The sequence below is a fragment of the Styela clava genome, chromosome 5 (genome assembly GCF_964204865.1).
Source record: "Styela clava chromosome 5, kaStyClav1.hap1.2, whole genome shotgun sequence".
Classification (NCBI taxonomy): Eukaryota; Metazoa; Chordata; class Ascidiacea; order Stolidobranchia; family Styelidae; genus Styela; species Styela clava.
In genome coordinates, this window is record NC_135254.1 from 17499587 (window position 1) to 17518192 (window position 18606).

At 32.1% G+C, this 18606-nt stretch overlaps 1 protein-coding gene across 3 annotated transcripts in view; it reads left to right on the forward strand.

Annotated features, from left to right (window-relative positions):
- Positions 1-18606, forward strand: part of LOC144422720 (uncharacterized) — a 33339-nt gene that overhangs the window by 8623 nt on the left and 6110 nt on the right. For 2 of the 3 annotated variants that reach the window (XM_078112462.1, XM_078112461.1), the window contains exons 10-28: positions 1999-2143; positions 2509-2629; positions 3296-3382; positions 3814-4377; positions 4867-5285; positions 5950-6153; positions 7042-7342; positions 7990-8047; positions 8737-8848; positions 9210-9397; positions 11357-11453; positions 12577-12719; positions 14521-14747; positions 15224-15294; positions 15761-15856; positions 16424-16498; positions 16908-17001; positions 17129-17219; positions 17984-18086. In XM_078112462.1, coding sequence (XP_077968588.1) covers positions 1999-2143; positions 2509-2629; positions 3296-3382; positions 3814-4377; positions 4867-5285; positions 5950-6153; positions 7042-7342; positions 7990-8047; positions 8737-8848; positions 9210-9397; positions 11357-11453; positions 12577-12719; positions 14521-14747; positions 15224-15294; positions 15761-15856; positions 16424-16498; positions 16908-17001; positions 17129-17219; positions 17984-18086 — 3196 coding nt within the window. The remainder of the gene's footprint in view (positions 1-1998; positions 2144-2508; positions 2630-3295; positions 3383-3813; positions 4378-4866; positions 5286-5949; positions 6154-7041; positions 7343-7989; positions 8048-8736; positions 8849-9209; positions 9398-11356; positions 11454-12576; positions 12720-14520; positions 14748-15223; positions 15295-15760; positions 15857-16423; positions 16499-16907; positions 17002-17128; positions 17220-17983; positions 18087-18606) is intronic. The other variant, XM_078112463.1, reaches the window with a different exon arrangement.

Genomic DNA, 18606 nt, shown 5'->3' on the forward strand with positions numbered 1-18606 from the left:
AGGAGTTGTCTGACGCTTTCTATCATTGGTACCATGATATTACGATAATAGTCAAGTCTATTAACAAAAATACTACTTGTATTCAGATAATTGTGTATATTTTCTGAGAGTGATAAAATTTATTGGCAATACAGGCAACAACAATCGAAAATCCATTATGCCTTTAAAAATTCTAATATTTAAGCCTGAGGTATTCTACTACCTACCAGTATATTTGTATAATAATTTATGTGAACCATATTGTTATTATGTGTAACATATTGTTGTATTTGAAATTAGAAATAAATTAGTCGAGAATAGATGACCACCACTGCTAGCGCGCAGCCAGGATTTTCGAAATCGGAAATTCTCATTGCCGCCTGTAACACCCACCGCGATTTCGCGCTCGTTAAAAGAGCCGTCTTTTCATCGTACAATGATCATTCTGTTACGTAAAATATTCAATCCATGACAACTACGAGATTCTAAAATATCTTTATATAATAATTTAATGTGTCCAACGTAACTCGCGGTTGCTTCTTCTTACGTAAAAAAAAAATACGTTACTATTCGGTCCACGGCGATCTGTGACCTAAAATTACGAGATAAACTGCCTGATGTATTTAATTTTAATACGTATTTTTGCAATCTTGCCAACTCGTTATCGCCGTTAGAAAAATCTCAAATAATTATATAAAATCCTGTTAAGTGTAGAGTATAATTCATTTCATACAATGAATATACATATAAAGTTTAGCAGTGAATTAAAAATACATATTCATCGCCGCGATTATGCCACCTGTTAAAAGAGTCGACTTTCACAACAAATAATATAACAACGAATATATATTTTTCTGTTGTGCAAAGTGATGAATTCGTGACCGACACGGCATATTTAAAATGTCTTGCTTTATTAATTTAATTGTCTTCAATTTAACCTGCGGTTGCGTCGACAAAATAAAATCCTCACCACTCTTATATACCATTGCAATCCGCGGTTATAAAAATGAAAACGTGAGGTAAACTGTCCTATTAAATATTGTTTTGATCCGTATTTTGCGAATTGGGCAAATATTCAGATGTATTTTTTTTCAGTGACTCCGCTCGATTGAAATGCTGCCACTCTGATTATTTTTAGATAAAACCGTTCGAAAAATCCATAAATATGCAGTAATATCTCACTATCTCAGAGTAATATTTATTTCATCACAATAAAATTGATTGAATATACTTTAGATTAATTATATTATATACATCCTCACAACCCGGGAAAAAGTCGCGTTTCAAACCTTGTATCGTGTTAACACGAAAAAAAAATAACGAATAAAAAAAAACGAAAATAAAAAATAAAAAAAATCAGGCAAATCACGCCCTCAATTAGCGACGATATGTTTCTAAACGCCGACCAAACATAATGTGTGCCAGAGGCACACGAAATTTTGCGATTTTCACTGCCTAGAAAAGTGTTTTTTAAATTTTCGCGGGCTTCACTAAAACTTATATTGTTTACGATTTTATTTTCAGTATTTTAAATTGCCGCTTTTCAATCAAAAAGTTGCGTTGTCTTTGGAAACTCTCCGCCAATGAACGTATTTACCAGATTCACAATTCCGTGCGCGTATAAAAATAAAATAAATGTTATCGTTATCGTGTTTCGTTTTAGAGAAAATAACACAATCGTAAAGACGTTTACGGCCTAAATAACACGTTACGCTGATGAGTGATGAAAACAATCACGCGCAAGTTTCTATCGAGAATGTTTTCATTCAACGGAAACGTCTTGAAAGCGGCGTCGAAAATGTGTGACGTCACACAAATATCCGATATTCTTATGAACTTCCGATATTCGAATGACGAGATATTCGAATACTTTATTCGAATTGGCCATCCCTGTCCACAGAGCATAATGAATTTTACAATTAAGTTAAATCAGTTGAACCACACAAACAATATAATATTAATGTTTGTGAAAATACATTTTTCTTGTTATGATTTAATATAGTTTTTATTCATAAACAGAATGATAAAGCTCCTATTGCTACTTCTGTACCCAATGTTAACATGGTCAATACAACAGCACAAGGTTCAGACTTACCATTATTGGGTGACAGTCCAACAGTGCAGACTGCTTCACAAAAAATCTCTGTGATTCCAAGAACTACCAGTGAGTTGTTTTCTATTAAAATCCAAGTCAGAATTCAAGGATACTAGACATTCAGTATAATAACAATTTATAATAAGCGTATACATGATTGAATATTTCAATACTTTAGTGAACAGTATTATTTATAAATTGCACCATACATGTTTTGTCCATGGAAGTATTAAATAGTAAAAAAACTATGAGTATAATATGTTACACGGATGTTTGTGCATGCATACAGTTTGTACTCATAAACAGAAGTTCTAACTGGAGTTTTATCATTGTTTGATACGCTACTGGATTATGAACAAATTTGTTTTAATTTAGTTTGTTTGGTAAATTAGTCATTATCGGAATCACATCTTTTGTTTTAAAAATAATTTCAGAACCAGTTGGAGTCGAACTTGGACTTCTAGATTTCAGCGAACACATGATCTCAACTTCTCAGGATAAAAATAAAAAGTTTCTGAATATTAAAAGGCCAAATGCAGTTGCAAAAACATGCAGGTATTATGTTTTTAAATATTTGGGATCACAGACTTTTTATTTTAATAACATGTAAGACAACGTTTCCTTCTTAGGTGGAATTTTGTTGGTTTTGGGAAATTTTTTTTTCTTTATTTTTAATGTAGTTTTATTAATATTGTTTAGCTATTTAGTATTATTTTGATAAACATTTATGACACCAGCTGAGGATTCTTCTAGATTGAACAAATTATGAAAACAAATTTTTTTTGCATTGTGAGGTACAAATAAAGAGATCTAAAATGGCCTAGGGAGCAATTTATTGGAAACGGCTGTGAACCCCGGATCTAAGAAAGTTTCACTTTAAAAATTGACTTTTTTTATTGAATGTAAATTCACCGACTTAATATTTTCTAACTTTTATCATTAGCTGGAAATATGTCCCGTTTATCGTTATGTCATTGTCTCTGTCTCCATAATATTATATGTATTGTTCGTTAAATTTTGATCAATTCGTACTCTAATAAAATTAAAATGATATTTAAGATAGCTGTTCCAAGATATTGGTCATTATTTTTATTTTATTTTGGCTATTTTCAAATAATTAAATTCTGTCATGGGGTATCGAATATTCGAAAATGACATATGCTATGAACTCTTTCTGCTGTTATTTTCAATGTTGACTCGAAAATTTACTACATTTTATAGAATGGTGCTGGAAAAATTTGGTGATTTGGCTAATATTCAGAAAACCTCACCAGCAAAAGTAGTTGAAGTTTCTGAAAGAAAGACCAGGTATTTTTAGTTAGCTAAATTATTGCCTGATTAGCAATAGCAATCTTTTGAATGTTGTAATTGTGGGGCAAAATAAATAGGGTACTTATTTCTCCGTGAGTAGTAATCAATTTATATAATTTCACTCTTTTTTTATTCTACTGAAATGGGCTTGAGCAGCGGCATTGATTTATTTTTTTCTCCTGTTTAACCAGAGGTTTAGAATTCGGTTAAAATTGAACCAAATCAATGCTCTATTATTATTATTTAATATTGAATATGTAATCATGCCATATAAGTTTATACATTGTTTCAACAACATTGCGTTCTTGATCACATCACGGCATAAAATAATTTTTTGTATCATCTTAAATTTTTTTTATATACCTTTTAATAGTCATTTTTTTATCGTAATTGAAAAATAATCACATGAACTGTATTTTATGTTTAAGGAGCAAAACAACAAACATTGCTGGCCAAGCATCTAAAGAGTCAAACAGAAAAAATCTATCTCCTGGTTATGATACAGATGATACAGTCATACCTCCATCTACTTCAACAGCTGAATTAGGATTAGCAGATACACCTCAACATTGTGATTTAAATGAAATTCCACAACCACCCCCTGAACCAGTTTCAAGCGAAGATGATCGTGAAACTGACGATGCGAGAGATGTAGACATGGAAAAAGTAGTCGATACCGTCGTTGAGATTTTACCAGACGGTTCGACTGCTTCGAGCGCAGTTGCGGTAACGTCGGACTCTTTTGTATCGGAAGATGAATCCGTACCCCCTGAAGGCACAGAAGTGAAGAAAGGGACTTTGCAATGTTTGACTAATGGATGGGGTGGAACCAAATTGCGTATTTTCAAAAGTGGAAGTTCTGGTGTTTCTGATGAAGATAGCGGTTTTTCAGCCAGGAAGAAATTAACAACAACAAGCGATCTTATGTCTGGTAACAGTGGTGGTATTCTAGCTAAGCCCAATGGAGACAAAAAGATACAAAAATTGATAAGGTATTTCAATTTAAATATATCTTATTGAAAGTTCAATTTCAATTATAGTAATTAGATGTTTGTTTATGAAGTGTGTTAATTAAAATCTGTATTCATGCGTAATGGCTCTGTATTAATTTTTTTCATCATGGTAGTGGATTTTAGTTTTTGAGCTTACGAAACAGATATAATTAAACTAAAACTAATCACTATTAAATATGTTGCCAATGCCAACTGTAATCAGGGATGGCCAAAATCATATAATTCTGAATACATTCTTAAATTGGGTCACGCTTGTCATAGATTTATTCAGAAATCACCGTAAATTGATTCAAATCGGGATTTAGTAATTCAGAATAGTTGATATCAACATTTTGGAAGTAAAATGAAGTTTATTTTATGATCATTTTTAGTCCGATGCTAGAAATGACAAATTGCTAAATAACCAGTTTCAAATGTACTTTAATATTCAGAAATGACTTATTTCAAATGCTTTATTTTTTATACTAGCTCTACAATTGACATGGATCGCCATCTTGTTGCTAATGAATTGAGTTCTTCTAAAACCATCCAAGCTACTACTAAATTTTCCACTGATATAATACCAAATTCTGAGAAAATTACTGAAGGTGAAATTGATTCTGCCCAACAAAATGTCCGAAAATCGTCAAGAAGGAACAAAGGAAAAAGAGTTGATTTGGAATATATTACAACACAATATAACAAATCGAAAAACATCACTGACCAGTTACCTGACAGCAGTACGTCAGATAAACCAATGGTACCTAATGAAGCCTTAGATAATGTCAACCCTGTCTTACAACATATTGAAGAAGCTATTGCTGAAGCTGATACAACTTATATCAACTGGATGGATAATCCTACTGATTCACAAAAACAGCAGAAAACATCAGGCACTAAAGTAGTAGGTGAGGATATGTATAAGCCAACCCCCAAAACGGTGAATTTTTTAAAAATATGCATATAAGCCAACCCTTCAAATTGTAGGCTGTTAATGTGAGAACTTAGCTTAGTTTGAGTTGGAGCTGTTGGAATTAGATAGCATTATGTCATTTTGTTTGAGTGCGATCGGAGTTATGCGCGTACCCTATAAGCTGAAGTTTTAGTGCAATCAGAATGATGTGCGCATAAGCCGACAGACCCCTTGGTTTGGCAACTTTTTTTAATAGTTTTAAACTCGGCTTATTTGCGGGAATAGACTGTTAGTAAGTAGGTCATGGTCAAAGGCCTGAATATTATCGAAATCTTCAAATTCACAAAGTTTTTTAAATTCTGAGTACTTTTAATCAAATAGTCTAATTTATGATTCTGTTTTGTGTAAAAAAAATAAAATTTTTAATAGAAGTAGATCATAGTAAGACATTTTATGAATTTTCCATCACTAAGCATGCCTCTATCTTAATCAGATAGATTTGTTTAATGATGGTAATCCAATAAGTTACTTTTGTGTATTGATAGTGTTTCTGATTTATTTCTCAATGTTTTTTTAAAAAAGTATGCAGTTCTGTCATATGATAAGAACATTTTTATTCAAAAATAAAAAACTTAACTAAACAATTGATTTAATTATAGAAAAAACTCCGAAGAAGTTGTCCCAGAATTCAGGTAATACAAGACGACCATCAAAAGATAAAGGAACAAAATCATCTCCTTTGAAAAAACAAATTCTGAAAAAGAAACCAACCGGTAAACGAACAAAAAATAACAAAGTAAAACTGAATGAAAGAAAACCGTCTTCTGCCGATGAAATGAAAGTAAATGGTGAGAGTGTTTCAGGTTGGTGATACAAAATTTTTTCAAAATAAAACGGAGTGTACAACAGGCTGCCTGGAAGCACAACCCGACCGGCCAGGCCACTTAGTGTGCCCTGTTTATGTTCGCAAGGCGCACACAGGTATAAAAATACATAATGTTTTTTTGCTATTGTCACTGCCTTAAATCTTTTCTACGTTATGCCCGGTTAGGTAAGAGTAAGAGATAGCCACATTCCTTTTTGCCTTTCCCGATTGATTTTTTTGTGGCCCAGCTGATATCTAAAGTTAGTTATATGGCCCATTTCATGGAAGAATTCTCACACTCACCTTGAACAAGGCTATAGACAAGACAGCATTTATAGACAGGTCCGCATATGAAGATTTGAAATCTTTCCAACTTTGCATTGCCCACCTAATTCATGATACTTCACTCTTAGTGAGGTAGTTGGTTTTATTAATATGTGCTGAGCTAATCTGCATTACAAACATAGTTGGTCTAAACCAGTGGTTCCCAAAGTTGATTGACTGGGGGCAAAATTATAAACTGAAGGAAATTTGCGGGCCAGGAGAGGGATACGCCTGCAAGGGGCTGATACCGGTACCGGCATGTATAATTAAAATACCGGCATAATTGAATTGTTATGAATATACCCATGTCTATACTGTGATTATAATGTAACAATTGGCGATAGAACACAAAAAGAAAAAAAACATAAAGTTCTAAACTTTTTCTCTTGAGTTCGGCAGGTCATATTAAATTGTTACGCGGGCCGCAGTTTGAGAACCACTGGTCCAATCGGTTAACTGTCAGCCCATTTATATTTGGAGTAATAGATGTATGGAAAATGCTATATTATTCAAATCCATTTTGGCATCTTTTTATTTTATTTTTTCAATTATTACCTTACAGATGATGAGTATTTCAATCGTTCTTGGCCTCTCGAATCGAAAAGAAACGAAACATTCTCTTGTTCTTTGCCGAACGCTCTCCCGAAAAGTATCACGGATGTATCGGTGATATTACGAAGAATTGATTCCTCGAATTTGCCCTCGAAAATCAAAGTTGCAAATGAACGACGCAGAGATAAACTGGAGCTTGAATCGATAGAACCTTTAGTAATTGATGAAAATGACGATAGCCTGTGGAATGACGTTATTGATGCTTCCCCCATGTTGTTTGATACTCAGCAAGATAATGAGGAAGTAGGAAGGTACATATCATTTGTTTTTTGTTTACAAATTCTTTTTTTCCTGCGACCAAGGTAGGTCATGGACAATTTTGTTGACGATATGCATCATCAGCCCATCTTTACCTAAGTAATAATAAAGCTTATAAATTTTCAGTCAAAGCTTGTACCTCGAAAGGGCAAAACTTGAATAAGCCAGTTTGAGAAAATAATATTTGAAAAAATATTTTTGTAATTATTTTCTGTTTTGCCAGTTTGCCTTCAAACCTTTTATATTTTTTAGTCAGATATATGTCCATAACAAAGGAAATATTTGAAAACGTATGGAATAGTTTATTATCGATTTTATGAAAAAAAACAAAATATTTTCATTTAAGAAATCTGATGCATGGATGTACAGTATTTGAAATGGTTCATGTAAATTAAACGTAATCCATTTGGAAACTGTAATATATATGATATTTCCTTCATATTTTGGAATGTTTTCCAAATGGTAAATCATGGAAATTTTTTTTTTTATAAATTTTTTGAATATGTAAAAGGTTTATTTAAATATCGTTTCAAGTGAACCTATATGGGAAATAGAATTTTAGGTTGTGATACCACTGTTAATAAAACTAAATTATAAGAAGTACAAAGTAGTAAAAATATAATAAATTTTCTCTTCGTAGGCCATCAGACGATAAAAATACAAAAGGCCGCGTTTTGAATATTGATCTGAGAGAAATGGTAAGATTTTCAAACTGATCGCAACTGTATTCAAATAATATGAATCATTTTTATAATATTTATAATTATAATATTTTTAAATAAAAATATGATTTTTTAATTACGTCATTTTAAAAAAAAATATAAATCGCCGATTATTCTTTGAAAGCGGTATTGCTACTATTGCCTTAACATGATATGAAATGCTCATTGATACCACATCATTTACATATGAATAGTCATGAACTGTAATTCCACTCTACAGTAATTTTGGGTTTGTATTGCAAAATTATGATTTCCGTTGGAAACAATATAAATGACTAGCAAGAAAATTAGTGATTTTTGTTTTCTAAATTCATAAAATGAGGCTTTTTGCTTTCAAATTGAGCTCTTTAAATATTTCTTTCTTCTAGTGCATATTAATAAAGCTTGAATTTGAAAGGATTTCTGTTGTGTTATTCAAAACAAACAATGAATTAAATAATCTCATTTCCTGGTTGACTGGGTAGCCTATTTGTTTATATCTGGAATATTTTCAATGTTCTGTGAATTATCTATTTATATGCAATTTTGCAATCTGACATGGTGTGACCGTTGTGATGTATGAGTTTTTTACTGATTATGCGTGTTTTTTTGGATCATCAAAAATAAGTACTGAATAATTTGTACAAATGGTTATTTAAATCACTTCTTTTCTATCATTTGAACAGAATGAATTGAGCGATCTGAAAACAACATTTGTTCCAGGAGAGTCTATTGATGACATTGGTTTGATAGACGACGAAGCTGATGATGTCATATGTTGTTCATGGAATGAAGAAGGTAACTGAGACGTAGACGCTAATATTTTAGTTTGCTGCTTTGCTGAAAAATACTTCATTTTGAAATTTCAAGTACTTATCTTATTATATATGATCATTACGATCATGGGCCTATTAGAACTAGCCATCATTTTTCAAACTTGTCTGAGTCCTGTTTACAGTTTCCATACCAGGTTTTATCCAGAAATAAACTTATAGGGAGACAAGAGCGATGAATGACTTCCCTGAATGATCAATTAATTTGCTTACCTTCTGATGTAAATCGTAGTATACCCAACATGCGCACGGGTACATTCATGTAATCCCACCTAGTTATTCCCAATAGTTTATTAATACTAATTTTGGGTTTTTATATGTTTCAGCTGATCACATGAGGGGACCAAAAGCAGCGAGTTGTCATGAGGATATGAGCAGTGTGAATAGTAATGAACAACCAATAAAACAAAGCAGTAATATCCTTGAAGGAATTAAATCAAAGGACGCAAATGATACAGAACAAAGCAATGAAAGTCAGAAGAACAATGAGGAAGTCCAAGACCAATTTTTTGAGGTAATTTTTGGGGCTTTTACAAGTTTATCACAATTTTCAATGATGCATATAATTCAAAAGTGCATTTCGTGTTAGGTTTTTCATTATAGCTTCATTTACTCATATTTAGACATGCCTAAATATTTTATTAAAAATGTAATTTGAAATTTTGATTTAAAAAAAAAAATTTTCAAGACAGATTTTATACATTTTGCAGTGAACAAGGCTCTGCACCAGCAACCACTCATTATGTAAAGCTACTTCCTTTTGGAAAGACAGAATCATAATTTTGATGGAACAACAATGCCAATAAGAATCGATAACTTTTATTATCAACATCAATAAATACGCATAACTTTTTCAAATTGATTTTTCAAAATAAACGTACAGTATTTTAACTGCATTTGATGAGGCTCATAATTCATGAAACACTATGTGTTAGAGCAGTGTTTCCCAACCCGAGTCCGCGGTCTCAAATGAGTCCGCGGAGCGTTTGAATGAGTCCGCAACGAGCCAGAAATTCACTGCGGGCCGCAAACGTTTTTGCGAAACTTAACTATCAACCAAGTTACGATTTACGTTGGAATTTACATAAAACAAAGAAAGTTTATTCACGTAACATTAATCGAGTCAATAATTACTGGTTACTGAGTAGGGCTGGGCATATATTCCAATATTCAACTAATAGAATAGCAATTTGCTATTCGAAAATTTGGTAATAGGTGACACGACAGGTCACTTGTGCGTCGCTTAATCAAACGATTGGATTTCACAACACACTTGCGGATTTCCGGCGAAAACACGAGTCGGTACACGCGTCTATATTGATACCTAAGTGGTGTTTCTCGCGAGTTCGAACAACGAGGAATTAATTTTTAAAGGCGTCAATGGTGGCAACCCAAATTTTCTAAATGAAAAGCGACAATACTTATACTAAAAATAAAACAGAGAACACCATAACACCATACGTTTTTTTATGATGATCCGCGACCGATTGAAAACGCTTTTTTAGACATTGCAAATCGCAAAATTTCAGGTGCTGCCGTAGTATACGCACCAGCAATGAGATGTTTAATGTCATCGGTACCAGGGCATTTTTTCTTAGGATTCTTTGCTTTATGGCCTCCACATTAGTACGTAAAGTACTGGAGCGCAGTAAATGCTGTAAGGACATCTCAGATTTGTCAAATTCACAAAAATACGAATCAAAACAAAATATAATCGGGCACTTTACCACGCATTTTTGTGTCCACTGATTGTCATGATATTTTCTGAGTAGTATTGCATTTATTTCGTCAACATAACCGAAAATTAAAATGCGACGCAGATCCAAATTAAATTAATAATAAAGCAAGGCGATGAATGTGTATTTTTGATTTACTAATATATTTTGAATATATTTTTAATAAGTACTAAATCAAGTTGTACTGTCTGGAAATAGCAGTTAGCAGGCGATAACAAATTCGCAAGATCGCAAAAAAATATGTATATATCAAAACTAAATATAATCGCGCAATAAATTCTCAAATTGATATGTTCGTAGATTGCTGTGGCATTTTAAAGAAGTAATGCTTTCATCTTGTCGTAAGTCGGCGCAACCGCAAGTTACCATGAACACAATCAAATTAAAATAGAGACCCATTTTAAATTCTCGTTGTTGTCATGGATTAAATATTGGGCGACAGAAAAGGCCATTCATTATACACTAAAAAAGTCTGTTCTTTTCATGAACGCGTAATTGCGGCGAATTTCCGATTTTGATTCAATAAAATTCCGTTGTGTTTGGTTTCATTGTTTCTTCACACAGAGTGCGGTTGCAATAAACGCACATTGAGTTCGCAAAGGTTTTCGCCGGTGAGAAAACAGTCTGCGACCAAAAAAGGTTGGGAAACGCTGTGTTAGAGTCTCATTTATTGTCAAATCTGATTTTAAACAAACTTTGAATATCTCAATTATAACAGCATCAAAAATTTTTTTCAGCATGTCTTACACTCTTTACAAAAAATCTGCAGTATTGACAAAAGCAAGGCTTCGACCTTATTTCCGCAAAGTTCAACAATTCTTGTGCAAGCTATTGGTAAGTTTTACAGAGTTCCTACACAAATCACCAACTGTTTGCCTCATTTCCTGTTTTATTGTTACCATGTTGTTTTGCTGCTGTTATTGTGTCCTGCCTGTGAGTAGAATGATTTATTTTTGGTCATCTACTCTTACTAATATGAGTTTTACCTGTTACCTTAAAAATAAAGACATTCAGTTTCATTCATTAATGAATGTTGATCACCCTAAAAATGCTGGTAATGTGTTTATATAGTCGGGCACTAATCTGGCTGAAAAAAAGTGATCAATTATTGTGGATACATTCTAGAATTATATTTCTGCATACGGATTGTAGAAATTATTCTAAATTGGGTCATGTTCGGGGTGTCCAAATCGAATCGAATATTCAAATTCATTCAAAATTTATTACTTTCGATGAATTTTTGGAATAATTAGTACATTTCTATTAAAAAATTAGGGATTTTGAGCTGTCGCAACTTGTAATAAACTACACAGAGAAAACAATGACCTTTTATATATATGTCGTTTAAGCTATGATAAATCTGGAGGTATAGTGATTTATGTATTTTCTACATTTACTTGCCCCCAATTTAGAATGTATTCGATATTCTATATTCAAAAATATTTTCTCAGAATGTATTCTGAATAGTGAAATATTCAGTTTCGGGGATACCTGGTCATGTTCATGTGGAATTTTCTACTTGATTTTTCTGTGTTATGAACTGCTTTAATTAAAGTATTGTGTCAATCGATATTTACTATTACATGATTCTACTCTATATTCATATATAGTCTCAGTAGCTATTGACACTTTAGTGCTCACCCTAAATTTCACTCCGAGATCAATCTCTTTTATTATTTCTGAGTGAGTGCACTTAACCTTCCTTTGAGCAAATATGCCCAACCTACTGTAATTTCACGAAAATCAATTTTTGTTAGATGAACTGTATTGATTCAGTTTTTCCATTATCTGAAATATAGTCAGATGTGAGTTGTTTAGAATCACTTTTTACAGATAAAATATTCTAAATTCTTCCTAAAATCACGAATTCATGCTAGATATGAAATGTGTGTGAATTTTCTATTCTTTTTTGACATCTTTGTTAGGCAATTATATTACAGTCTATCCTTCATAATAGAAATATGTGAAAATGCAAGAACTTCAATACAAAAAGAACAAGAAACTATAAGGGAAGTTAGAACCACATCTGCAATATCAGAGAATATCGTTGAGATCAAGAAAAAGGAAACGGCTTCTACTTCTGAGATAACCACGTCACAGGTAGGATGTCAACTATGTACGAGTTACCGTTGAATAGATAAAAATATTGCAAAAGTATAGATAGAAAGAGGACATTAACCTATAAGTTTTTGTTAAAAGTATTACAGTTTTATTTTTATTTATCTAATGGGATAATGGTTATCATTATGTACCATGTGATGTACTCAAAATATAATCCTAGGTAGCTGTTTATCACAGCTCAACTAATATTATTTATTTTTCATGATGGAATAACGAATTGGCTACTGTAGTTTGAGCGCTATTCGCCTGAAGTTTATCACTGATTAGGTAGTAAAATATTGTAGCATGTGATGAAAGTAGAATTCCCTAAATTAAAATCTTGGATTTCGAGCCGGTTATAACAGGCATAATATTATTCTCCAATCAATACCAATCCTTCAATATTGAAATTTGAATATAAATCGTTTTACATTCATGTTTGTGAGAATATTGTATTTTATTATTTCCTAAACATAATCAGCGACAATAATTTGTAGCATTATTAATAACATGAATTAGAATTTGTAATATGAGTAATTACATGATAACCATGAAGTTGTCTGTTTTTTATGTGAATGCATTTAATGATTCACATGCATTGTGACGCTGACTTTGTATAAATGAAAAAAGACTTATTATTTGTTACACTGTTACAGATATATTTATTTTGTCATAGCTGTCAATTTTTTTAAATAATTGATCAACTTGACAAAAAAATCAAATATCAAGTAAATCAGTAATTTATAGATAACCATTTTTAAAGTATCAATTTGTTTTAATGAATACTAAAATATTTATGGGATCATAAGGTAAAATGTTATTACTTGTTTATAAGGGTCTCACTGAACATTCCTTCATATGAAACTATAATCAACCGTGCATGTATTATCAGATTTTTGGGTGGGATATTGTATTATTTATGTTGACTATTTCCTTCTTGGACCATTGTTAGGTTTACCATCTCACCCATTGTTACTTATCGATTTTAATCGGTAAGTATGTTGATAGGTATTTGTCTGTCTGTTTGTTTGTCTGTCTGTTAGATGCACGCGATATCTCACGAAAGCGAGATTGAATCTGCTCCAGATTTTGCATGTGCATTCATCATATGTCGTACCAGAAGCCTATTGACTTTGGATGAATTATGTCGTATAATTAGCGAGTTATTAATTAATTAGTGATGGGACACAAGGTGTCACTATGGAGTAAGAGCGCTGTTTTGGGGGATCCCCTAACTTTCGATCAATAAGTCTTCTCTTCGGTCTCTGACCGATATTCTCGTTTATTGGAGTAGGCTGTGTTGAAATGGGAATCCACATGATCATGATTTAGTAATACTCACTATATCACGGACCGGCAATCTTTAGCATTGAAGGAACTATTTGGCATTCTTTCCATCAACTTCAAACCTACTTGGAGCCGCAACATCTACTCTAATGTCCGTGGCTATTAAAACTTCCAGAAAACGACTTATGATGCAATAATCTAGTTCTTACTAATAAGAAGCCAAATGAAATACGAATGATGCAATAATTCAATCTATGACATATTGAAAACATCTTTAAAAATTGAAAGACAAAGATTTGACGGACTTGAATCACCATCATGTGACCCATCTTTACTGCTCGCGACTTACATTTTGATTCTGATTTTGATTTGCTCTTTGATTCACTGGAGTCAGAGCTCCGAGAACAAAGAGCCGATTGCTGCACTATATGAAAGAATACTTGTTCAGTGTCCTGTTTAAAGCAAAAGGTGTGAAACATTGCTAAAAAATTCCATATTCTTATTGCTTTGATAGTTATCAACTGGCAAGACTAATAAAAGAAGAGGTCGTCCTCCTGGTTCAAAGAAAATTAAGCAGAAAAGTGATTCTTCTCAATCATCACAATTGAGAAAATCACCTCGTAGGCCTACTGAAGTAACAAGAAAAGATTTCAAAAATACAAACAAGAATGATGAAGTGGCGTCACCATCAATGAGAAGCAAAGATTTCAATTCCATGTCACAAGTTTCTAAGGGCAAAGGGTAAGTTCAGGAAATACGGATTGGAGTGAAAGAAAGTCTTTTAACCTTTTAATACATGCGCTATGGAAATACATTAATATGGAAGTTATGTTATTCATAAAACCTCTACATTCTTTGGCATTCAATGTTACCTTACATTGTGAGTTCAATGTTGCTTTATATTGTTTGCGTCAAGTTACCAATGCTTCTTTGCTGCATAATAGTGAACATTTCTGAAGTTTAAAAACGTTGTAAATTGAAGATATTCTAACAATTGTTCTTTTAAATTTTCATTTTCCAAAACTGCCAGAATTTTATGCATGTTTGATCCGTATTCTGACTGAAATTGATGACTTGAATTCTGTTGCAGTGTAGTTCATATCTAAGCATTGTATGTATGGTTTATCCATCTTTTATGTATATGTACATTAAAGAATATGAGATTGAACATTTTAATGTTGTGAATAAGTAATAAATTATTTTTTTTTTTTCAAAAGGTTAAAAGTTCCAACAAGTAATAAGCATTATGGAAAAATGGGAAATGATAGTAAAGTTGAAGATGAACACGGTACAGTATTTTACAATTTCCCAACAATTTCTTTCTTTTATCAGTTAAGCCCTCAGTTTGAGTCCTCAATAGCCAAAGTGCCAAATTCTAAAGGTATTGTATTCTTATTTCAATGGTATTCTAACTAATATTTTGTGAATTTTGAAATGCTTAATATTATACCCAAATTTGAGCTATTGATTGTTTTGGTAAATCAATGTTTTTATTTCGGTCGTGGAAAATAGTTTTTACTGCAACTAATGGATTTAAATATTTTTGAGTCCTACGCTTTGGACCTAATATTTCACTCCAAATTTCACTGGGTATAATAATTCACATGCGTACCTTCGTATGACATTTGGCACTTTTTGATATGATATTCTGTACATTCTTATGAGAACCAAATTTTTTTCGACATTGTGGATGGGGACCATATTAGTTATTTGGCTCTCAAGTCTATATATATGAGCATTGCTCTCTTTTTCAGATTGGCATTTCGATGATGAAGATGATGTTGTTATGTTTACTGAAGATGAATGCAAACAGAATAATGATGGTGGAAGTGTTTCAAGTACTAATAAAAGTAAACATACCAATTCAGTATTTTTTTTCTCAAAGCTTTACAGTTCATTTTGATTATATGAGATGTTCAAAATGAATTAAATCTGAGAATACATTGAATTTTAGTAATCTTCGATATACTAAACTTCTGATTTGGGATATAATTTTGAATATTTTTATTTGAACTAAACATAATTCCTGACAATTGTGATTCAGTGTTTGTACCATCTTGGGCTTAGCTCGTTTGTTCAACATAAGAATTCAATGTTTGACGATATCTTTTTCAAAATGTATTCGGAAAAGTAAATTATTTTGTTTTAGCGATCCCTGATTATTTTTCTTGATTTTGTTTACACAGTCATCAAATTTACTAGTAAAATAGAAACATTGACTCAACATTACACAATATATTCTAAATTATAACAAAAAGCTGTTTAATAATTTTCAATTACTTGGATTATGTTATTATACTTAAAATCAATCTTTATATCAAATTTCGTTTGGTATTATTTTCAAAAATTGGTATGGCCAAGCTTATATTGCACAAATTCATGAAATTGAACTCTTTTGCTTTATGACATTATTACAGGTGTTCAAAAGCATAGCAAACAGTCGAAAATGTACAAGGAAAGAGATGTCATATACAACAGTCAACCTCAACAAGGTCAGTTAAACTGGAAATTTTTTGACATAAGTAGTAACCAAGAATATCCAAAACAAATCTAATATTCTAATCGGTTCCATTACATTCGAACCCACGTACATTTGAACCCATGACAATTGCACCTGTATGCTATTGCACCTATGGAATTTTTTTTGTTTCACGGATAGTTAAACCCATACTAACCCTAACCCATGGGTTTTAGCACCCGCATATAGATTGAACCCGTGGATAGACGCATGGGTTCAAATGTACATGGGTTCAAATGTACGGTCACCATTCTAATCTATTTATAAATGACTTTTTTAGGTATTTTGAATTCTCAATTTTAGGAATAGTTTAACAAAAAATCATAATTTTATACAATTTAAGCATATTTAATTAGTATGAAACAAAATACTTACTTTTGTAGATGAATCTATGACGGCGTCAATGGAACAAGCAATGATCGCAGTAGATATGGACATGACAGAAGTTGATCAATTCAAACAAAAGAGAAAAACTAGGTAAATTGCATTTTTTCTTTTTTAATTTACTTGCACTCGAGACAAGATTAATTTGTTTCTTGAAATGAAAATTTTTGTGAGGCTGGAAATATTTTGTTAAAATTTGATGTTTATGTTGTCTATCTAGAAATACAACGAGCAATAATAATGGAGACATACTTGAAGAAATCAAATTTGATGATGATACACATATGAATGATACAGTGGGACCTTCGCAGGTTTGCATTTAATTTAAGAGAAATATTCAATATGTCTATAATTCAACTTTGTATCTTATGTTCAATTATGATATTAAAACTAAGAGATGAAATGTTTCCATGAGCTATTTAAACTATAAATAAGATTAGCTATTCAAAAGATGGCGACTATAGAGTATTTTCCTTTCTGTATTGTGTTTTTCTGTTTTGCATAGCGTAGCAAAGTTAGCGACGCACTTGAATTACTACTGGAGTGAGCAAATCTCGTGATCATTACCATAACTCAAGATGCCAACTAACTGTTCTTTGGGCTACCAGACTCTATCACATCTGTGACTATAAACTTGAAAATGATGATCTTTGTGCAATTTGAGTTGAAATGCAAAAAATAAAATCTATTCTACATAGTATTATAAATAATACTTTGAATATCTGGATAGCATCTTGTCTGCTCCAGTTTGTTACATCCCAAAACCAGAACCTATAACCAGGACTAGTTTAAAAATTAAAATGGCTCCGGCTCTAGCCATGTAGGTTTTTAGGTATGACCACTACCATGTATGATGATTGATGAAACATCAGCCCAAAGGCAGTTTCGCTAAACAGGATTCAAAACTATGATATTAGGGTTTCAAATTTTGAAATCAAACTTCGAACATTCATATATACAAATTTGACTCGACTACATGGCCTCGTTCCCCGGCCATTCCTACAACAGTGCATTTTGTGTAACTGTATGAGTTTACCAAATTTTTATCTTTTATTTTGGTCATTGTTGTTTTCAGGGGAATCCGGATGAAGATGATGATACTCAAAACGTTAATCATAACGATGTTGTTGCGGCTAATGTTGATTCATGGTTGAGAAGATTGTCTGATTTAAATAAAAGTTAGTTATTTTATTATTTTCATAGAAATACTCTATTATCTAAATGGTTTCAGCCTGAAATAATGAGGAAAGTAATTACAAATTTGAATTTGATGACTGTTTTGCCACCCAGAATAATTTATCCTATACTTACTTAACCATTGCAAAATTTTCGATCGAGTATTTGAGAATATTTTCGACAGTTCTACAAATTGGTTTACTTATTATTAAATTCCCCGCTATTTACAAGTACTAATAGCTGATTCAACCCAGTCTATCGCAGCTCTTCGGTTCTAATTTTTGATAATTGCAACTAAACTAGAACTTCTCTGAAGACTAAATCTGATTCATACATACAAATTATAATTTCACAACCTTGCATGACAAATCTGTCAGTATGAAAGAAGTGTCAATTGTAACAACACCATTAAAATATTGCTGGTTGGTCATTGTTACGAAAGTAAAAATTGATGCTCGGGGAAACAGTTTTCCTTCTTGAGTGCTCGAAAAGCATAGTTATTATATTTACCAGTAACCCTGG